We start from the raw sequence: 23,922 nt of genomic DNA, 5'->3' as shown, positions 1-23,922 counted from the left end.
GGTTAAGGATCCGGCATTGCCCTGAGCTGTGGTGTAGGTTTCAGACGTGGCTCAGATCCCACGTTGCTGTGGCTCTGGCATAGGCCGGCGGCTACAGCTCTGATTCGACCCCTAGTCTGGGAACCTCCATATGCTGTGGGTATGGCCCTAGAAAAAGAAAAAAAAAAAAAAAAAAAAAAGTTATTTTCTTGCCTAATTTTGAAAGAATATATTTTATACATAAAGATATATAAAAATTCATTATTGTAAGTGTGACGCATTTAGTCGTCTGCCATCTTGAATCTCAAGTATGATGCAAAGACCTAGTTTTTGAAGAAACTTGTGACCAGAACCTCTTAACGATGGAACACCTAAACTATGGCTAAGTGACAAAACAGAGCATACAAATCCCAGACTCCGAAAAGTAGACTTTGTGGGAAAAAACTGTGTAATAAATTACACATTACCATATGCAAAGCTGAGGCAGATTTATCTCTCTCTGGCGGTCACCTCTCCTCTGAGTAAAATAAGAAAAACAAAGGTCGCTGCTCTGCGGCCACTGCAATTGCTCCCATCACCAGCAGCAGTTTATTGAATGTAAGTCCCGCGTCAGGCATCGAGATAAACATCGTGATAAGTGCTCTGCGTGCGTTCTGTCACTTCATCCTCACAGCGATCCACGAAGTGGAAGCCGTCGTTACTCTCATTTTACATGTGAGCCATCTGAGAAGGTAAATGAGGTCAGCCAATAGCCTGGTCCCTGAGACGCCAAAGCCCCAACTTTGAAGCACTGTTGTATGTTCTCTGTGTACTTCGTTTTTATTTGTCTTGGAGGTCCGCCTCCAAAATACGTGAAGTTTGCTAGTTTCTTTCCTCTCTCCATGATTAGGGGCTTCTATTTGAAGGCAGTTACATTTGCTCACCTTTTGAAACCTTATCTAGTTTTTGAGGTCCCTTAACCTCTTCAGCTACAATCCTTGAGTTCTAACCTTCCTGGGAATCTGGAGAAATGACTCATTAGCTGCACCTCATGGTTCCCTTTGATGTGAAGTTTATATTGATGGACACAATCCTCTTTTTCCTTATTGCAGCCCCCTTCTTGGTTACTGTTCTCCCCCCACCCCCAACCATGGCTCCTCTCCTCTGCCGTCTCATATCTCTCCTTGGTACAAGCACCTGTTCTGATTTTGCTTTACACCTTTGCATCCTGTGAGCCCGCAGTGCTGCTTGCATGGTACCCCTTCTGTAGTTACTCTCTCTTTCTGGCTTCACATTTGTCCAAACCTCTAGGTCCTTAACAGGATACCAATATGGTAGATCTCAGCTTCAAGTGTTTTTGGAGACCAGCGTTCTTCTTTCACAAACTACTGTATTTGCATTTGCTTAACAGTTGCTACCTTTGATTCTCTGAGTTATCTGGGTTGAGAGTTGGATGGAGAGATTAATAGCTGTTTCCAACCTCTATCTGTTGACTGAATTCTGGCACCCCCTTTATCCCAGCTGCACAGGTTTTGAGTCTTATTTCTCATACTTTTGGCATTTCTCTCCCATGTTGATAATCAGTCCTCAGGTCTGGTTGATTGTCTCTTTGGGTTGTTTTTCTAATAAAGAGTTTCCTTTCCATTCCCAAGGCAGCCAGACCCTCATCCCGTTGCCTGCAACTAAGTTCTGTCTTTTCTTCATCAGCCTTTTCTGCAGACCACTGTCAGAACCCCACATTTGGCCTTCACGAAAACCTACACCAGCTTCCTTAACTGGTCTCTCACAGAATTGCCCAAAGTTTGTTTTATAAAACGCTAGTGCTGAGGGATAGTAATGAGTAATATTTTCAAAACAAGGTCCTATGATTAAATACTTTGGGGAAATGCTAGGTCAAGTAAACTTAAGTATGTTTCCTGACTGCAGAATTCTCAGAGCCCTTTATATGCCAGTGTGCAGGGTAAACTTTCAGGAGGATGATGGAGTGTAGAGTACCTCCCCAACTAATTTGGGCTGCAGAGGGTTTTTTTTTTATTTCTACTTATTTTGGCAGAGTCACAGGCAGGATTGATGTTTCATAGGAAGGACGTTAAGAAATGTTGGTTCTTTGGAATACATTTAAACTTCTCAGGCTGGCAATAAATCTCTGGCCAATTTATTTAGACAGCTTGGAAGTCTTCTCCTGAACCAACTACTACCCACTCTGGGCAGATTCGGGGTCCTGCTCTTCTTGTGCAAGCTGCCTTCTTTCCCATGTTCATGACTTTCTTAAGATGCTTTTTGTGGCCTAATGGCTTCCTCCGTTCTAGCCCCCAGTCTACATTTTATATGTCTTCTAGATGAACTCAACTCACATTGTCTTTTCAACAAATTTACATTTTATGTGTATTTTAGAATCTTTTCCATCCCTATTTTAGGCAGTAGTGGGTATCTGTTTGCTGGCTTTGTATAAGACTTACAATAATAAAACTAATAATGACTACTCTCTGAGCATCTGTTATGTTCACAGCACTTTTGCAATGCCATCTTTTTTTTTTTCTTTTTTTTTTTACTTTATTTTTTTTTAGGGCCATACCCACAGCATACAGAAGTTACCAGACAAGGGGTTAGGGGTCGAATTGGAGCTGCAGCTGCCAGCCTACGTCACAGCCATTGCAATGAGGGATCCAAGCTGTGTCTGTGACCTACACCACAGCTCACAGCAATGCTGGATACTTAACCCATTGAACTAGGCCAGGGATTGAACCCACATCCTCATGAACACTAGTCAGATTTGTTACTGCTGAGCCACAATGGGAACTCTTGAAAGGCTATCTTTATCTTTACAACCACTCTACAAGGTAGCTGTTCTTAGACCCATATTACGGGTGAACAGACTGAGGTTTTGTAGGTGATAGGTGCATGATTTTCTAGTCATTGAGTGGAAAACTGAGATTCAAACCCAGGACTCTCTTCTAAGCAATATACATAATGCTCACAAAGCTCTAAGGTGCCTTTAATGCTGGACGATAAATTAATTTAGAGATATGAAACCTATCTCTTCAGCTCAGGTGCGTAGCTTTCTTTACTGTCAAACAGCACTTTCTAGTTTAAAGAGAGCAGACTTTTATTTAAGTCCAGAGCTTAAATGATAGAGTAGCAAAAATACATTTTCTGTAACACGTTTATATTAACACTTGGTGAATTTCCAGCATTCTGGAAGGTGCCCTGGAGGACAGGATAAAAAGTTGATACAGACCCTGAGTTTAGGAACTTGTGACGTGGTTGGGGAGATGAAATGTAAACACATTAAATAAGAGAACCATATAATGTAGTTTTTAATTAACTTCTAGATAGGTGTCCTTGAGCCAAAGTTCATGAACTCCTGGGAGGTCATTAATCAGTCTTGGGTGTCTGTGAACCTCTGCGTTTGAGTGGCTGTACTCATGAGCACTTGGAAGAAGAGTGTCTACACACTACCTTACTTCTTTAGGTGCCCCTCGAGCTCTGTAATCATAACGACTGCATGGGATGCCATGGGATAGGGTGTAAATGGAGACATTCAGTCGTGGAGAAGGAGGCACTGGCCTCAGAGCCAAAGAGGTTGGGTTCTTTACTGCTATTGGCTGAGAGACCATAGGCAACATGGCAACCTCTCCGAACTTATTGCTAAGAAATTAGGGTAACAATATGCCCTGTGCAAAGAAATAGTGAAGCTTAAAGGACATAGTGAAAATGTGGAAAGCATCTGGCATGGTGCCTGGGGTAAGCTGGTCAGTTTGGACTAGTTGCCTTGACTTTTGCTAAGTTTATTAGTTTCCTGTAGCTGCTGTAACAAATTATTACAAATTTAGTGTTTTAAAAACAATACACATTTATTATCTTAAGTTCTGGAGGTCCAAAGTCTGAAATGGACCTGAATGGGTCAAATCAAGGTGTCGGCAGGGCTGCATTCCATCTTGAGGCTCTAGGGGAGAATCTGTTGTCATGGCTTGTCCACTTCCTGGAGTCTGCCCATTTTTCTTGATCCAAAGCCTGCTTTCATCTTCGGTGCTGACAGTGGCAGTTGGAGTCGTGCTCACGCTGCATTACCGTGTGACACGCACTCTTCTGCCTTCCTCCTTCACTTATAAGGATTCTTGTGCTCACACTTGTCCTGCCTGGATTGCCCAGAATGATCTGCCCATCTCGGGTCAGCTGCTTTGCAACCTTAATTTCATCTGCAGCCTCAATTCCTTGTGCTGAGAGCCCTAGTTAATGTTTCAGTTAATTAATTAATTAAGCAAAATTCTGTTGGATACCTGTCAGATGCCATTCATTACACTCAGCTCTTTTAGTGAGTTCAGTGTGGGCAGTTTATTTTTGCCCACTGAAATATATTCTTTAATGAACCCATCCATTTAACAAATATTTGATACGGAGTTCCCGTTGTGGCACAGAGGAAATGAATCCGACTAGGAACAATGAGGTTGCGAGTTCGATCCCTGGCCTCACTCAGTGGGTTAAGCATCCGGCATTGCTGTGAGCTGTGGTGTAGGTCGAAGATGTGGCTCAGATCTGGTGTTGCTGTGGCTCTGGTGTAGGCTGGCAGCAACAGCTCTGATTAGCCCCCTGGCCTGGGAACCTCCATATGCTGCAGGTGCAGCCCTAAAAGGACAAGAGCCAAATATATATATTTGATACCTGATATATAAATTTTTTTGATAGTTTTCTTTTTCTTTTTTTTTTTTTTTTTTTTGCTTTTTAAGGCGAACTTGTGGCAGATGGAAGTTCCCAGGGGTCAAATCAGAGCTACAGCTATTGGCCCAGCCACAGCCACAGCAACACAGGATCTGAGCCACATCAGCAACCTACACCACAGCTCACGGTAACACCAGATCCTTAACCCACTGAGTGAGGCCAGGGATCGAACCCGAATCCTCATGGATACTAGTCAGATTCGTTTTCCCTGCGCCACAACGGGAACTCCGATACCTGATAAATATTATACCAAGCAATGCTATGAGTAATGCATAGATGAATCCCTTTATCACACGTATAAATGTAGGTCCTCCAATATACAAGACAGTGTGCCAGGCACTGAGAAGAATACACGCAATTTACATGTAAGGGGTCTAAGGCCTGATTTAGGAGTGAAGGATACATAGGGTTGAAAATGATTTATCGTGAGCATACTGTGGGTTTGGTGACTGTATTTTTAACTGCCCCAGAAAATCTGAGCTGTGTCAGTTTTGCTTTGGGGATTCAGAGGAAAGAGAAGTGGCTTTGGCTGAGGCAGGGGAAAGTTGGCATTTGGGCAGTTGGCACTTGAGCCAGGAGCTGCAGCCTTCCTGTGCTGTGAACTGTGAGGTATGGGGCGGGCTCAGGCCACTGCTCCAGGGAAAGTGAGAGGTGGGGAAACCCTGGGCTCTGCTGGGAGGCCACGGGTAGGATGTCAGCCACGGCTTTAGGCTTAAATTCAGTTTAGATTCACTCTTGAAGATAGAGACACAGCCTTTGCTTTTCTATTTGAAGTTGGTGAATATATGAAATTATGGAAAATATGGGAAAAGAAACTTACATTCTTAACAACCCTAACAAGCCTTTTTTTTTTTTTTTTAATATTAGTTTCTGGTGCCTACCCAACTTTAAAAAAAATCAGCTTTTTATATGTAGATTTTTAAGTCTATCTGTTCGATTAGCGATGGGTGGAAGGAGACCTCAATGTCCTTTCCCCATATTCACACAGTAAAGTCTTGATTTAAGAAGCCAAGGATGTAAAATCTTTTTCTTTAAGTCAATGTATAGTTGATTTACAATGTTGCGTTCATTTCAGGTGCATAGCAAAGTAATTCAGTTATACCTACATGTATATCTATTTTTTCTCAGATTCTTTTCCCACATAGAGTATTACAACATATTGAATAGAGCTCCCTGTAGGTAGGGTATAAAGTCTTAAAGGAGCTCAGGTGCCCCTTGATGGAGCTTCTGTTGGCTTTCAGGTCCCCTGGGGGTAACAGCTGTCACGGACGCCTCTGATCGAGACCAGAGCCTCGTGCATGGAGAGGCTCAGCTTCTGCTGGGTCACACACAGCCTGTTTATATTGGAGGCTTACATCACATCAGGAGGAGCCTAGACCCACAGCATAAAGGCTGGTGTTAAGGGCAGTGTTTCTAATCCTCTCCTTTCCTGTTCTTGACCCAAACTTGGCATCATCACGGCTCTTAACCCAACACCTGGGGTTCCCAGGAGCCCCCACGTGACCCCATGGCCCCAGAGTCCCACAGGGCCTGTTTTGCTGCAGTCTCTGCAAAGGAAAACTTAAAGCTATGTTTTCATTTGATAGACTTCCTCGTGGTTAGAATACCATTCTGGAAATATCCTGATCTGTGTGCTGGTGTGGTGCAATGAATTGGAGAGCTTGTTCTCTTTGCAGAAGTAATGGACTGAGTATGGGAGCCGCATTCTGTGTTTTCACAATGATTTATAATGACTGAGGAAGTCTTTACTGAAGAGGACATATAATTTCATGTACAGGATCATCTTCATGTTAAAATATACACACACAGAGACACACCCCCACCACCAAATGGTAAACAGTGATTATTTTTTGGTGGCGGAGCCATGAATGATACTTTTTTTTTCTTTATGCTTTTGTTTTTGTTTCCTTGTGTTTCAGGGCAAGGGGATTAGGGTCTTCTCAATTTCTCTTATTTTCTTTATGACATGGAGTTGTATAATTTTCCCTTTACTTTCATTGACAGATGTTTTGAGAATAATCACTGCCCTCAGAAGGAAGGCATCTTATTAGAATAAATATACCCATGGTGGAAATAAATGTACCAGATGAGGTTAAGAGGAAAAACATTGGAATTACGTTTTCAGAAGTGGCCCCACTCTCTTAATTCTCTAGTTGTTGTATTAAAATATGTGACATCAAAGCGATTTGTTTTCATCCAGTATCTTTTTAGTGTCTTAAAACGAATGTCCTTATTCCAAGAGTATACACAGAGATTGTAAATAATAAAATATAAATGTAAATAATAATGCATATATACACATAAACATGAAAGAGGAAAATACATGTCACGCATAATTCCATTACCTAAAAGAGGAAAAAAGGTATTCTTAATATTTGGGTTTATACGCTTCTAATCTTTTTTCCCCCAATGCCTAGACATTGTATACATATTATCGAAAACAAACCAAAACAAAAATGACATCTTATGATTTGACTTAAAGGGCTGTGAATAAACACACACCGCTGCTTGTGAACTGGCATCTTTCTCTCCATCTTCTGACTTAAACATATTCAGGCAAGGAGAGTTATAGAAGGGTCTGTTCATTTAGCTCCACCCATCACGCCAGGCTTTCCAGAAGAGTGTGACCGAACACCTGGACATCTTGGACTGTGGCTCCTTTCACTGGGTCTGCTAAACAAAAAATTATACGAGAATACAGTGTTCATTTGTGTCCCTAAGTGCTTCTCTGGCTTTTTTGCTTTTCAGATTTTGTAACCCTGAGATTCTCATTTTCAGTGGCTCTCCAGCACACGTGTTCGCTGCTCCTGCAGGATCTGGCATGGGGACCTTGAGGTGCCAAAAAAGGGGAGAGCCGAGGTTTCAAAATTATTTTAGTTCATGATACAAATGTCCCCAAATGCAAGGCCTAATTCTCAGGCATCTTCCTTGTCATGAAATTTTGTGGACTTCTTCTATATTGCTGTTACACAGAAAAATCATCCTATCTCCAGACCCTTCTTTTCTACAGCTTAGGACCTTTTGGAAAAATATCTTAACTAACAGTCCTGCTCACACATGGTTTCCCTTGCCCTGTCTCCTTGGATGCCTCTCACTGCTTCCTGCCCAGCTATGAATAATCTCAGGTTGTCCAGGACCACTATATAGGCAGTGTAGTTTCTGTTGCTTCCTTGACGATTTGCTTTGTCCCATATTGACCTTACCTAAATGTACCCACATTTTGCTCTTAAAGACAAAACGTAATGACAAAGCCAAACATGGAAAAGCATAAGGCAGAAAGAAAAAAAAAAATCTCTCATGCTTCTACTACCAAAGAAACAGTTTACAGTTTGGGGATATGCGTGCGTTTGGGTATTTATTTTAATGCAGTCGAGATTGGATAGAGTTTTGTTTCCTGTTTTTTCCTTAACATGGCGTAAGCATTTCCTCAGTCACGAACATTATTCACAAACTTTTTCAGTGACTAGATAGTAATTCATTTTATGGATTTACTACCAAGTGCTTAGCTGTTTGTTTAATGTCAGAAGACAATCTAAATATCCATTTTCTTACGATGTGTCCATTATCAGTAGGCATGAGGGACGGCGCTAAGGTACATAGTGAATCCTTGGTAAACATTAGCTATTACTGTTTTTGTTAATGATAATTTTGATGCAATTTTAGGTCAGAGTACCTGGTGAGGCTGTACGTTGTCCCCTGCAGACTCCATGGGAAACGTGTAGGCATTCCCTGTGCCCGCTCACAGCTGAGATGCTTTCTCAGGAGAATTATTTCAGCTCCTTCATCTGTGTCTTAGCCTTTGCAAGCTGAGGTCCATCTGTTATGAGATCAAAAGCTTGAAAGCTATGATTGGTTCTGGCGTTAAAAACTCTGAAAAAGCCCTTCTCTTGCATTTGCTGCATCTGGTGGTTAGGCTAACATCTCCTCTTCCGTGGCACATGGTAATATTAACTCTGCACTGATAATTCTCCACATGCCATTTGGGATGTCCCAGGAAACTACCTTGCTCCCTGTCATTCAGTTAGGGATTGCATTTGTCACAATGTGCCAAAATTGTGATAGGACAGTTTTGGAAGTAATCGCGTGGAGAAAGGACTGGAAGATGCAATGTTGGGTGGTTAGATAGGTGAGAACACTAGCTGGGGAATATAGGATTAGGAAGATGGGGGTGGGGTGCAGTGTGAAGCAACAAACTGAGTAAAATTGGAGTTATAAGGAAAAAAACAACCATTAAAAAAAGGATAAGAAAGGAGTGTAAATGGAGGTGAATGAAGATGTTGCTGCCAAGCTTTCAGAACCTTCTTTCCCACTTGCTTCTTCTACCCTCTTCTCCCAAGTAGTGCCTTTTATATATTCCTTTTTTTTTTTTTTTTTTTTTGTCTTTTTGCCTTTTCTAGGGCTGTTCCCACGGCATATGGAGGTTCCCAGGCTAGGGGTCTAATTGGAGCTGTAGCCACTGGCCTACACCAGAGCCACAGCAATGTGGGATCTGAGCCGCGTCTGCAACCTACACCACAGCTCACGGCAACGCCGGATCCTTAACCCACTGAGCAAGGCCAGGGATCGAACCTGCAACCTCACCGTTCCTAGTCGGATTTGTGAACCACTGAGCCACGACGGGGACTCCAATATATATTCCTTAAAATACCTGTTCACTGAAGCTGTCCTACATGCCAGAGACAATCTCTTTTTGAGTCTCTAATAAATGTTGACTAGGAAAGCTAATTTAGAACAAGTAATTAATTTATGAAATTCCAAACACATGTGATTTTATGGAGGCACGTGAAATTGACATATGAAATGACGTATCATAACATAAAACAACATTACTCTCCAAACGTTTTAGAAATTAAAAGCAAATGTTTGCTGTAGATCCAACTGGTCTTATCAGATCAGTTGGCACATCCTTCCTCCATATTAATGCTTAATTTCCCCTCACATATTCAGAGCAATTACTTATATAGGATAGTTTCAAAATCTTGAGCTGTTTTGAAAATTGCTCTTTTAATTGTAGCTCTTTTATCATGTGGGCTAATTCCTGTAAGTGAATTTCTCCTTTCCTGATTGTTTATGTCTTCTTAAAAACAGATAAAATATCTTTAGATGGAAAACAAATCAATGCCAATTCTGTTTTTAGAAAAAGAAACACTATTTAATTTTCTAAGTAAACTTTTGGCTGCCCCAAGTGTAAAACTTTGCCTGGTTCTCATGATATTTGAATTAATGGTATTTGGAAGTGATGAATTTGTTGGAATTTCTTATATTTACTAAATCATGGGTTTTACAATTTATTTTTATCCAACTTTAGATTTTGTTACATAGATCAAAATTTAGGAACAGTGTATTTTTAGAAAAACACGGAGTCTATCAACTTTATCAGTATTTTGATTCCTAATAGTATTACACATGTATCTGTTTGACAATTTTATGTGAAATTCATGAGTGTTGAATATAATACTTTTTTTAAAACCATGAATAACATTTAGAATACCATGTTCCCAATTTTTTGAATCAATTACATGGAAATAGTACTCATGCTTTGGTTACGTTGCTGCCTTTTATTTATTTTTGTGTTCTTGTTTATATGGGTTATAAAGTTAGGCCAGTTCTGTTTACAAGGTCATCCATTTCATTTCTCTGTCTTTGACATTATGACCATAACAACATGTCAAGTTTCTAAAATAGAGATGCTTTCAAACTTCAGAAGTGTTATAAATACCTTTTAAGTGTAAAAGCACCAGAAGTATGTAACACGTCCTATAAGGTTTGGCCAAAGGTTTTAAAACTTTTAATTGCTTTATTTTTATTTTTTTTTCAAACTTTGTATTTTTTTAAAGTTGATTTTCCTTAGTGCATCTCTGCTAAGGTCCTCCCTTACCTGGCAGGTGCCCCTCTCAGGTTTATTGCAGGGACCTCTGATGTCTCTTTGACTCCTTCGCTCGGTTTCTGACCTGCTTTTGTCTCTCACTCATCCGCAGAGCCCGGCGTTTGCACAGTATTCGGAGATCCCCACTACAACACTTTTGATGGACGGACGTTTAACTTTCAGGGGACATGTCAGTACGTTTTGACGAAAGACTGCTCCTCCCCTGCCTCGCCCTTTCAGGTGCTGGTGAAGAACGATGCTCGCAGGACCCGCTCCTTCTCCTGGACCAAGTCGGTGGACCTGGTGCTGGGCACCAGCACTGTCAGCCTCCAGCAGCACCTGACCGTGCGCTGGAATGGCTCGCGCATCGCGCTGCCCTGCCAGGCGCCGCAGTTCCACATCGACCTGGATGGCTACCTCCTGAAAGTGACAACCAAAGCAGGTGGGCTTCCAGAAGCACCGGGCTTCTGTGTCTCTCTGGCTCTTCCCTCTATCTCAGGAACTGCAGCTGCTCCTCCCCCTCCACAGAGGAAAACCAGAAGCAGAGAAGTATTCCAGCTGCAGGAATACTCACTGAGGCTTTGAAGGAAGATCTCCAAGATGCCACAAAATAGCCGGAGAGATCTGCACAGTGGAGAGCCTGGCAATCTGATGCCAGTCACTGTTGCCATCCAGTGCCTTTCTATCCTCATTCCAAAAATAGCAGTTGTTCTCTCCCAATAACCCCTTTCTAATGTTTTGTTGCTGTTTTAAACCATTGATGTCCCGCTTGGAATTGTCAGCGTCTTTCCCAGCTCAGCTAGTCATGTGCAGTTTCACATCTGTGAGGAAGCGTGTTCCCTTGTTAGCATCTGTTCAAGAAGTAGGGAATCCTCAAAAGCAAACCACAAATGTGTGGGCGTGCAGATGGGAGCAAGGATGATGGGCTGTGTGACCAGCTGTCCTGTCCACTCTTGACCCTGGGGAAGGAGGCTCCTTGAGTTAATAGGTAGAACCATTGGCTCCTGCGGAGGATGCTTCGGGTGCTTGCTCCCCTAGCCTTTGGCACATGGAGCTGAGGCCTTTTCTCAGCATCGCATGTTGCCGAGGCCCACTGGACTCTGTCCTCCCACGCCAAGGGCAGATATATCCCCCTTAGGCCACACTGTTCATAGTTGCTGGTAAGTTACTCCTAGGGGTTCAGGGAGGCTTAAGTTCTTGTCTGTAAGGTGCTAAGGGAGGCATCTTAGAAGCAGAACTCTATCCTTCAACATCAGCCCCAAAGAATGAATTTGGTTTGTTTGCACATTTTATATTCTATCATGTATGGTTCCTTCCTTGCTGCCTTCGGTTATGCATATTGTCTGTCACTTGGGTATTGAGCTGCATGTTCTCCTGGCATATGCTGTTTCTTTAAGGATGATTCTTGAGGAAATCCACATATTTCTTACTTTTTGTGTTGATGAGAATTTAATACTGTAGAAGCACCAATTGAGTTCCAGTTTCTTTAGATGATATGGATCAGAAAGGGAAACATTTGATGGAGTGGCAACTTTTGAGGCACCATAGAGACTGCTCTCCACGGTACCTTCAGAACCGTGTTAATTGTTTCAATTCAATCCAAAATCTAATTGGTAAATTGGTTTGAGCCTATAGAATGCCTTCTTAGCTAAACCAAGGCAGAAAGCTAGGAAGCCCAGGGAGCTTTTATTTGGAGAGTATAACATGATTTCAGTGAGAAATGTTAACTATTAATGTATTGGAACATTCTTTTACAGAAGGAAAGACTTCCATTCTTTACCTTGAAAGTGGTAAATGTGAAGTGCTGTAGTCATTCCCCTTTGGAGGGAGTAGTTCACCCCAGAAAATTCAGACACCTTTTGTTGTATTCGGATGATGGGCCATGCTGCTCACATGGGCCTCACCTTAGCCCTTTGAAGGAAGCAACTGTGTGGCTTTATGTAAAATGTGCACAAAACGACCATTATAACCCCAGACCAATTAGAAGCACCTTGCTTATCTGTTTGCAAGCCAGCTGAATTCTATGGATTCTACCAATATGGAAATTATGAGTCACGCATCACCCAGCTCGCAAAGGGATTCTGGATAGTCCCAGATGACTAACGGTCGAGGAGGTTCCACACACTTCATGTCGCAGCTGGCAATGCCGTGTGGAATAAGTGGATTCTTTGTAAGGATTTCACATGGTGGAAATGAGCAAAAGGATGAGCCGCTAAGAAAGTAGCAATAGATCATAAATACCATAATTAGATTAGTGAAGGTGCCTCTTCTGGGCCTTGGACTCAGTTGTAAAATTTCTTTTATTTTCTCATCTCTTTTGCCACTATGAAAGTAATTTATGTGGCACCTTTAACACCCTGCTGAACCAGTTCCCGTAGCACGTGAAGCGTACGTGCTTTCTGCTGCCCAGGAAAGGACTGTATTTCTCTGGGCACTAAACTTGTTTTGAGAGTCTCCTTTAAATGGAACAATTCCATTTCCAGACAATGGTCTTTTCCACTCTGGTCTACCAATCTCAGTTTGCACTACCCCTAAGGGATATTTTCTCTTTATTACCTATTGATTGTCTATCTAAAATATCACAGTATATCCTTTGAGTGTTTTTCCTCTCTCTCTATTTTTTTCTCCTAAGCTCATGTGATCAAAGGATACTTGCTTCAGAATTGCAGCTTAAATCAAGCCTGCAGCTGGAGGATGGGAGATGGAGGGGGCTGACTCTGTCCCTGTGGTTTATAGATTCAGCAGTTGATGATGGAATCGTTTGGCAGAGGAGCACAGGTGGCTGTGTAGCTTCGGTGGACCCAGGCTGTCACTGCTTACCTAGTAACAATTGGGGTCATATGGAAGGCACAGAGCAAGGCTTAGTAGCTTGGAAAGTACTGTTCACCCCCATCACGCCCCCTCATCCCCAACTCTCGGCACTTGGGGAATCATTTAAAAATGTTTCTTTTCTGCCATCTGTTCATTTCATCAACTCCACCTGAAAGAGTTATATCAGATCCACCTGAAGCACTAACATGTGGGAGTGTGGCTTTTTTTTTTTTTTTTTTTTACCTTAGAACATCAGCTGCTTTTATTGATCTTTTTTTTTGCAAAACAGCCTCATTGAGTTATAATTTACATACCATAAATGTTACCAATTTAAAATGTATAATTCAATGAATTTTATTATACTTGTACAGCCATCATCTCGACCTAATTTTGAAACATTTCTATCACCTTAAAAAGAAACTTCAAATCCATTTACGGCCATTCTCCTTTCCCATCCCCAGCCCCAGATTAGCACTAATCTACTTTCTACTTCTATAGATTTGCCCCCCCTTTTTTGATATTTAACATAAATGGAATCATACAGTATATGGTTTCCTGTGACTGGCTTTTTTTCAGTGAGAATAATGGTTTTGTAGTTGATCCATGTAGTAGCATCTATCGATACTTCATTCTTTTATTTTGTAAACCAAATAATTTTCCACTGTATGACTAAACCATATTTTGTTTATCCACTTACCAGTTGATGAACATTTAGGGTATTTCCACTTTTTGAATATTATGAAAAATGCTGCCATGAACATTTGTGTTCAAGTCTCTGTATGGTCATCTATTTTCAGTGTTCCTGATGATCTTAGGTAGATTGAATTCAAGCATCTCAAAGAAGGAAGTTAGGCTGTGTGAAGTTGGGCTCAGGCTTACCCATTCCTGCTGAGTTGGGGAGAGGCAGTGTCCCCAGTCCCAGCTAGGGACTGTGGCTTTTTATTTTACTTTTGGTAGAGCTCTATACTTGACAAACCTGGGGAAGAAATAAATAAATCTCTCTCTATCTCTATCTATCTATCTATCCCCTCCCATCTTTGGTATAAATTCTGAACAGAAAAAACTATCTTTTTTTTTTTTTTTTTTTTTTTACTACTTAGGGCCGCACCCACGGCCTATGGAAGTTCCCAGGCTAGGGGTGGAATTGGAGCTACAGCTGATGGCCTATGCCACAGCCACAGCAATGTGGGATCTGAACTGCGTCTGTGACCTATACCACAGCTCACAGCAACACTGGATCCCTGACCCACTGAGCGAGGCCAGGGATCGAACCTGCATCCTCATGGATACTAGTCGGATTTGTTACCACTGAGCCACACCAGGAACTCCAAAAACCTATCCATTTTTAAACATCACTGTAGTATGACTACAGATTCTGCACCTTGTCTCTTTTAAAAGTGGACTGCAGCAAAAGCAACACTAACAACCAAAAAAAACAAAACAGAGCAGAACAAACAAAAGCAACCACAAAATAAAAGAACAACAACTCCCCCCACCAAAAAAACTTCACTCCAACTCCCCCCCCCCCCCAAACGAGTGGTCTGGAGCCAGGTCACACACTTGACGGGCGAAAAACAGGTTGGTAAAACATTCACTGGTGAGAAGGGAAAATTGGAAAGCTCCTCATACAGTGGAAGGAATGTGGCCGCTGCTGGCATCCCAGATGAGACATGTGCTTCAGCTTTGGCCTCTGGCTGCCAGTTATTTCTACCAATTTCCCATGCAAAGAATTGGGAAACTCATCCCAGCTGCTGAAGGGACTAGCCCAACCCCCACCCACCCCAAACACTTCCACCATGTTTTCATCTCAAATGCCTATTTCAAATATCTTTTGGATGAGCGTTTTTTTTTCATTTATAACTTACTCCTTTTTTTTGGCCTGTCACTACTATAATTTACTATGTATGGATTTTACTCACATAGAGAGTAAAAGCAATTGTGCAGGCATACACATACACATATATATGATACAACAATACACACATCCAGAGTCGAACGTCACACTTCCACAATATGAATCTTAGTATTATTGCATAAAAATCCTTGTTAATGTAATAATAACAAAGAAAAGAGGAGGAAAAAAGAGAGTGAATTACAAATTATTCTCTTACTTTGGGGATCATGTTTCATGAAAGAGATGTCAAGAATCTTGAGAAGGGTTTATTAATAACAGTAGGTCTGCATCTTACCAAGCATCCATGGACCACCAGTCCATCGCAAAAAAAGAAAAAAAAGAATTGGCTTGTTCACTGTGAGTTGAATTCGCAAGAACTCAGGTGCCCAAAATCTCAAATTTATTATATCATTGCCAGTGGTTTTGCTGGGGTGCCTTTGGCTGTAAATTCTCAACCAATGTGGCACTTGGAAGAATAGCATTTGCCTTGCTGTCTAGGAAAGAGATTTGTAGTTTGGAAATTTTTGCAATGTGGAAAATTTTTGGAATTATGCTATAAACGTTAGAGTGTTGTATGGAATTGATTTTCTCCCCTCATTTCTCTGGCTGGGCAGCTGCTTGGTTACAGGCTTATGAGGTCAAGTTTCTTCTTTACCTTAGAGAGTGTTTTACAAATCATATTATAGTTTGCTTGTCTTTTTTTCAAAATGTTATTTCAGTGTCTTAACTAGCATGAAATTCACAAATTTCTTTGGCTTTTCAGACTTGTTGTATCAATTTACAGGGTAATTCATTCATTTAGTGAGTATATACTATGTGCCAGACGATACATTCAGTGATGTGGTGAGAGGAAATTGAAATCATTTTATACAATAGTGCTGTTTGTCAGAATTGACCCCATCTTCTCTGAGGTCCACACAGGAGGTCAGTTTGGTGTGTGGGTGGCCTAGCAGTGTGTCCTTGCTTAGATCACCTTGTCTCATCACTGCCTTCTCTTCACCCAGTTACTCCCAAGAGCGATGTTTTCATGTCCTTCTTTTCTGCCTTTCACCCAATTCTATTTAAGTGCTCTTTGGAACCAAGCTTCCTCTCCCAACCGAGAAATCTTCTCTACCATTTGCCTTGGACCGAGAATGCTTCCATTCCTTTCATTTACTGTACAGCGATTTTCCTGTGAGTCTTTATTTCTTGAGAAGTCCAGTTGTAGACCACTGGTTCATTCTACCAGTAACTCTCCCTAAAGCAGATCTGTAACTCTTTCCTGTGGCAGTTGTATGGCCTACTCACAGGAGTGCTGTTTGGCCAGGCTTTTCTCCCTTTGGACCTTGTCCAAGGGAATATTGGCTTAGGGAATATTAGCTTTAGCATCTTACTTCTGGGCGTTTCTTTCTGATCTTACATCACTCATGATGTCCCCTTCTGCCAATTTTCTCCTCAGACAAGGTCCATTCTGTCCCTTCCCACCCCTTTCTCCTTTTTCATTACCACCTTATCCCCCACCTTCTGAGCATCTTGCAAATACTTGCTCATCTGAATACTTTAGGAACAAAGGTAAAGTCTTCTAAAGAGAGTCTTGTTGCTCTCTCCGGAGGCTCAGAACAGACTAAATCAAAGACTAGGTGTTGTCAGAAACCCAAGAGGGTAAGACGAAAAATACACAGCTGGAGAAACTTTCTCTTTTTCTGTTAAAAAGGGCTTTCTCTGTGGGCTGTCACTCTAGGGAGATAGCGATACTGAGTAAAGAACAGTCACAGGGCAGACGTGCACCCTGACCTGTTGTAGAGCTTCTCTTGGTGCTCATGCCACAGGACTGGTACCTAGTCCATCCATTCACTGCGGGGCTTGGGCCCTGCCAGGATATTACCAGGAGAACAGCAAGAAAAGCGTCCAGTGCGTACTTGAGACATAAAGAAAGACTGACCAGAATTGTCCTTTGCTCTGTGTTGAACCTCAAAAGGTTTTCCATGAAACCCTCTCCTTTGTCTCATGAGCAGTATCTTCACATACAGTATCAGGATGGATATGAGAACATTTCTTCTTGACCTTCTGGTCAGACTGATCTTTGCTGTGCAACAGCAGAACCTGGTTGTCCAACATGTGACATGGAAATTCCACTATTTAGCTGGGTCCTTAGCTGGAGTAAATAACTGGAAGCTTTGGGCTAGCAGGTCTGGAGAAATATGAGTGTTCTCAGGCAAATCCTCCAACTGTTTAGATGGTCACTTCTGCAAACCAAGAGAGAACTACATTCTCTACCTTGTGGAGTGAAGATCGTTTATTTGGTGAACGAGACAGTCCTGTCCTGCTGATTCGGTCCAGCGCATGAGGAACTCTGGCCCTTGGCCTGATAGCCTCCAGTGCCTAGTCAAATATTGAAGCTTGCAATCAGCCCGCACATGGAGACCCCAGCCTAGGGCTCATAGCCTAGGGCTCATAAGGCAGCCCTAGGAAGCATGGATCAAACAGCCATGTGTGTCTCAGAGATGATGTACAGTTATGAAGGAGCAAACATTTTCATTTATGTGTGTTGTCCTTTGAAGAGGATGTTTTCAGGAGCAGTATGTTTATTACTCTAATACTTCCACTGTAGCAGATAATTTGGAAATTTTCATTTGGGATAAGGAGATGGGGGATTTGGGGGTAAGGGAAAAAATTACATTAGAAAACTATCACCTTTGTTATCTTTCCATTTCTACATTGTCGTAGTCATTGGATCAATGAAAACATGATTTGGACCACCACAATTACTCTGGAAAAGGACACAAATATAAACCCTGGAGTAACGTGGTCAGTGAGTAGTCATCTACAAGTCAAGCCAGTAGGTACATAAGATGTCATTATAGGAGCACACTTTATACATTCAAAACGCCCTACGCCCATGTAAGTGATTTGTGTAATATCACACAGTGTTCAGTGTGACGAGATTAAAAGGTAATCAAGAATTTGGTGAGAGCCTTAGGGTTCCTGTTAAAGGGTGGTCACATGTACCGCATGAAGATCTACACACTTGGGAATTATTGGTGGATTCAAGAGTGGTTGATTCTCTTCCCCTTTCCTTTAGGTTTGGAAATATCCTGGGATGGAGACAGTTTTGTAGAAGTCATGGCTGCCCCCCATCTCAAGGGCAAACTCTGTGGCCTTTGTGGCAACTACAATGGACATAAACGTGATGACTTAATTGGTGGAGACGGAAACTTCAAGTTTGATGTGGATGACTTTGCTGAGTCCTGGAGGGTGGAGTCCAATGAGTTCTGCAACAGACCCCAGAGAAAACCAGTGCCTGAACTGTGTCAAGGGACAGTGAGGGTAAAGCTTCGAGCCCATCGGGAGTGCCAGAAACTCAAATCCTGGGAGTTCCAGACCTGCCACTCAACTGTGGACTATGCCACTTTCTATCGGTAAGTACAGTGCTCTGGGGAATGGGCTGGGGTTGCAGACCAAGGATGGGCTTGACCTTGGAACAGAGAATACTAGCTCCCTCGATGTACAAAACAGGGGTCCCCAAAGCTCAGTGTAAACACCCCGACTTCTTTCTTGTCTTGAAACTGACCTCATTTTGATTCAGCTCCTCATTATGTCCCAACTTAGGAAATTGCAGGGAGTATTTCAGATCTCTCTTCTGTAAGTGATTCTGTTTTTATGCCTGCACATTCACAGAGAAGCTAGTGACACTCTAGTCTTTTCCAGGTGCTAGTTTGATTCTAAGGTTGAGGAGTGCTTCCCAAATTCTGGCCACACATGCAGTGGTATAGGGCTGAGGTGGAAACCTCAAATCACTCCAGCTGCCTGTGGGTATTTGAGTGAGCTTGGTTATTCTAGGTCTGAGAAAGAGTTCAACAAGCCTTTCTCATTGTCTAACCCCAAATAGACCTGCACAAGGCAGGGATGTAAGGATTCCTTGGATTTCCGCCAACTCTGAGACTTTGTGTCCAGAGTCAGAGGAGAGTAAAAACAGGGCTTAAGGATGTGGGAAGCTCTCTCATTAAGACTAGGGATTCCATAACCTTTTAAAATTCTGATTAGGGCCTTGCCACACCAAGCAATGGTTACAGCTTGGATTTGACTTCCGTGCTGCAAGGTTGCATTTGTGAGTTGATAAGTTTGGCCTGGTTGTACTTCCGTTTACTACGCAATTCCAGGGGTTCAAGAACTATGACTGTCTATAACTTTAACCACCATGGGTGTGGGAGGAAACATGAGACGAACTCAGCCCCAAAAGGCCTCGTTTAAGTGATTTGCCTGTGCCTCTTAAAATGAGCAAACTCCTGTGGTCTGAAGCCACAGAGAAGTTATTTTTACTCTTTAATTGCCACCAGTTTATTTCCCCTAGTTCTCGTTAAATGTGATCGTTTTCTTTTTTATTTGATCTTTGCACATAAAAGATAAATTTCTATAAAGGCAGCTCAAAGTGGGGTGGAAAAAGAACTGTCCCTGTCATCACAAATCCCTGAACATGGCTGCATCTGCCAAACCATTTGGCTCCAACTCATTTGTTTAGTTCCTTCAAGCTATTTTCCGGTTATAATTTGAACTCTCTGGGTTCCCTTCTTTCTCCTCCCCGCACCACCCCCTAGATTGACCTCGCCCATGTCTAATGAAATTGAAAGATCTTAAAGTAGCACTCTGGAGTGAGTTAAGCACCTGGACAGACAAGCCAAGCTTCCTTTGGAATCTAAATACCCATCATGGGAAAGTCTGATGGGAAGCAGTAGAGCACAGCAATGAAGAACTTTGTGGTTTCCTAGAGCTAAACATTCAGCCTAGCTTTACAACGTTGAACAATTATTTAAGCTCTCTAAGCCTTAGCTTGCTTATCTGCAAAGTGGGGGTAATAAAATCAGAGTTGCCATTCTGATTCAGTGAGATTATGAATGTAAATGCATGTGCTCAACCCAGTGTCCACGCAGACGTGTTCAATAATTGCTGGCCATTGGTGTATCTTCTACCCTTAATTAAATGATTAACAAGGGAAGGCCTCTTGTGGAAGCGCCCCTGCCTCAGTTGTGGATTTGGATTGGACCCTTCTCCGTCTAAAGTAGAACAGAAAGGCTGTACTTCTCCCAGGACCCCAGCGGTCTACACCTTTGGTTTTCATCCCATTTCAAAGGGATGTGTTGAAAGCAAAAACTGGCCAGCAGGCCTGCAGAGATTCGTCCCTTTTTTTCAGATTTCTATTTCTTTTCTCTTTGGTGATTTATTTTGTATTATGATTCCTGGACTGCAAACAGGAATATGATGAGCACCTTGGCAGAAGTCGTGAGAAACGACTTTGACATGAACAGAAAGAATCAGAATTGTTAGGTGGCCAGGCAGATGCTTGCCTTCTGCTCTTGAACGTTGTTGCTACAGCGGCATAACTGGGGGTCACTGTGCAAGGGACTTGATGAAGTTCGGGGAGCTTATGAGTGCGCTCCTGGGATCGGGTTAGATAAAGTCTCCCTGAGAAACAATTTAAAAATGAACCACTTCTCTTTGGTGACATTGAAGGGAATCCTCTAAGTGGAATTGCATTACAAGCCTTTAAAAAGTTGTTTCTGTCTCATAAGAATAATATATGTTCGTTGTATGACATTTAAAGAACATTAAAAACAATAAAGCAGAAAATAGCAATCACCTGATATTCCACAATATAAATTCTTGCCTGTATATTTTATGTCATTGGTGGAATTTCTCAAATGAAAATTTCAGTCATGACCAGGCCTGTGATCTTTTTATGAGTCAATCTAGGACTAAAGAGATTCAGCTTGACATGGTCATGGAAGGTCATATATAAATCGTATATGAATTTTATTCCTTCCGTTTTCCCCTTATCCTCCAAAGAACTATCTGTACTTTCCTTTAGGACAAAGGAATAGAGATGCATAATGCAACCTTCCAAATACCCCTGTGTTTGTAAACTTAGAGAAGGGAGAGAATAAAGGAGGTATTTCTCTGAAGAGATGTTGCCTCTCTGGGGTTTCCTTAATTATATGAAAAGATCCACGGGTAAAATTCTATTATAACTGTGAGATAGCTCTTCTTTTAAGATCAAACAAAATAATAATTCTGATTTCTCCAAATCAGAGTTTACTTTTGAGACGTCTAGGATATAGAGTTCTTGGTCTCTTACTCAGTACAGAAATTTTAATAGTAAACTGTCCATTGCCTAAAAATTTTGCAAATGAATACGAAATGACTACATAAGCCTTTTTTTTTTTCTCTTTTGGGAAACTTTTTAAGTTTTGCTCATTTTTTTCTTCACAAATCAGTTCCATCCATCATGGCCTTGTTTGGCGTAAAAATGTGGTATTTAATTAAAGCCTTCGTGATCAGCCAAATTTGCCTTCATTAGCTTATTGAATATCTTTGGGTGCAAAATAATTTAATTATGAATCACATACAAATTTTAACTGGCTGCATTGCTAACGTGTCTTAAGTCCTAGAGCTGCTAATTGATTTGTCCTCAAATTAGATAATCTCCTTTACAAATGTTTTGCATTAGTCCTCGATGGTGTGGAGACATTTCTGGTAGCAAGGGAGGAAATATACTGTGGAAAAATTAATGTGAAATCATTTGGATTGCATTTGGATTCAAATGTAGGCTCCCCAAGAGGAAAATGTTGAGTCTTTGAATCACTTTTCTCATTATTTCTTTTCACCTCCCTCTCCCAGCCTCACGTTGCCTTCTCCATCTGTATCTTGCCTGCCACCTGGGAAATTCAGGGGGAATAGGCAGCCCCCCACCGCACAGCCTCCCTGGTAGTCCTCAGCAGCCAGTATTGAATCCACTGCCCACCCTACTTAGGCCACAGCCATGGCAACGTGGGGACAGAGGGCAGCCAGGAGCTGGGCTGGGCTGTGTGGGTGACGCTGGGGAGAGAGGAGACCCCATATGCCTTGGGCAAGTGAATGAAACACTAGCAACAGGCTTCTTCCCTAACTCAGACCCAAATCTTGGATGAAATAGTTGCAAGTGGGTGAAACCTGCCAGCAAAGCAGGCCTCTTCGGTCACGGCAGGCCCACATCTCAGAGAAGCCAGGAAAACGAATGTGAACCGCAGTGAAGCCCAGGCATTTGCAGACCACAGTCAGCTCAGCATGGTTTTCCTCTCTGCACTCCCCTTCATGGGGTATAAGTCACCGGAGCAAAAAGTCTGTTCACTTGTTCGAATTGGGAAAGTGTCTGGGGATTCCCAGTCTAGGAAATGTTCTTTTCTTTCCATGCAGTGGTTTTTACAGCTGTAAGGAATTGAAGTGCGGCCAGAGGATTCACAGATGTGTCCTTCGTGCTGAGGTCCTGGGAGGTAGATGGTGGGAGGCTGTGCAGGAGAACGTTGGAACTCCGACAGCACAACGGTGTTGGATATACTGGCGCCCTGGGACTGCCAGTGGCTCCCTTCCAGGGGGAAGTCACAGCCTTTGTGGATGACCCACTTTGTGTTTTCATATAAAGGAAACTAATCATTTATTATAAAGCAAGAGGAGAGCTCCAGGCAAGGAGTACAGACTGTGTGTGTGTGAGTGTGTAAGAGAAAGTCATATAAAGCTAACTGTTATTCTACAATTAAAATCAAGCCAATATCCCCTTGCTTCAAAAAAGAACATGCTTGGAACATTTCTGTTTACATCTTTGAACAACTTATTGGCATTGGAACTAGAGTCCTAAATCAAAAGAGATGTTCGTTTTAAAGTATGCCTGCCTTTTTGTTTTCTCTTTGGCAAACTCAGCTTTTAAGATGAGCCGTCACTCTGAATCTGTAATAAAGGTGACACCAGGTGGCAGTAGACACCTCAGTTGTACCACTGATCAGATTTCAGCCCTTATAAGTGCACCCTTAAAGTTCCCAATGTTTCCCTACTCAGAAGAATATCCTTTTAAAAAAAAAGTCTGCCCTAGGCTACTCCGTCATGGTATCTGACACTGGAATGCATGTTCTTGTCTCTGCCTCCATGTCTTTCCCTCGCCGGAGGTACCCTCAGTTTTACAGGGATTTAAGCTGATGGCACAGCTAAGTTTCATCCGAGGCCTTTGTAAATGTTCTTTCTTTGGTTTCTTAGATATGCTGATTATGTTCAGCCTTATTTAGCACATATACTATATTGAACTTTAATTGTCTCTCGCCAGTGTTGGGTTTTTTTTAATTTTTTTTTTTTTTTTTTTTTTTGGTTAGGTGTTTTTTGGTTTTTTTTTTTTCTTTTTCCTGTTATAGTTGATTTACATTGTTCTGTCAATTTCTGCTGTACAGCAAAGTGACCCAGATATATATATATATTTTTTCTTTTTTTCCCATTATTCTCCCATCGTGTTTCATCACAAGTACTTAGATATAGTTCCCTGTGCTACACAGCAGGATCTCATTGCTCACCCACTCCACATGCAATAGTTTGCATCTACTAACCCCAAACTCCCAGTCCATCCCACTCCCTCGCCCTCTCCCTCGGCAACCACAAAGTCGGGGATGGGGAATGTCTTTTCCACCTGTCTGTATTTCACCCAGTGTCACCCCTGGAAGGTCTGCTTTCAGGAAATGTTCTTAGCTCCCTTCCCAGCCTCTCTGTCATCCTCATCCTCTCTGATCTCCTTGTAACTTCTACCCCCAATGTCAGGTCCATCTTAGGTTTTTTTTCCCCACCCTCATTATACACTTATACTCAGAATGTGCACATATCTCTGTCCCTTCAAAGAATAGACTAG

General features: G+C 42.0%; 1 protein-coding gene across 12 annotated transcripts in view; it reads left to right on the top strand.

The window, feature by feature from the left end:
- The window catches only part of BMPER (BMP binding endothelial regulator), a 247,149-nt gene that overhangs the window by 157,313 nt on the left and 65,914 nt on the right, over positions 1 to 23,922 (top strand). For all 12 annotated transcript variants that reach the window (XM_085005869.1, XM_085005875.1, XM_085005872.1 and 9 more), the window contains 2 exons: positions 10,656 to 10,985; positions 18,310 to 18,646. In XM_085005869.1, the coding sequence (XP_084861995.1) occupies positions 10,656 to 10,985; positions 18,310 to 18,646 (667 nt within the window). The remainder of the gene's footprint in view (positions 1 to 10,655; positions 10,986 to 18,309; positions 18,647 to 23,922) is intronic.

Source organism: Sus scrofa, chromosome 18 (assembly GCF_054392235.1).
Source record: "Sus scrofa isolate SSC_HxYL_T2T_F1_AM1 chromosome 18, Sscrofa_HxYL_maternal_Yorkshire_Landrace_v2.0, whole genome shotgun sequence".
NCBI classification, from domain to species: Eukaryota; Metazoa; Chordata; class Mammalia; order Artiodactyla; family Suidae; genus Sus; species Sus scrofa.
Note: the sequence above shows the minus strand (reverse complement) of the source record. Positions and strands in the feature narration are given on the sequence as shown.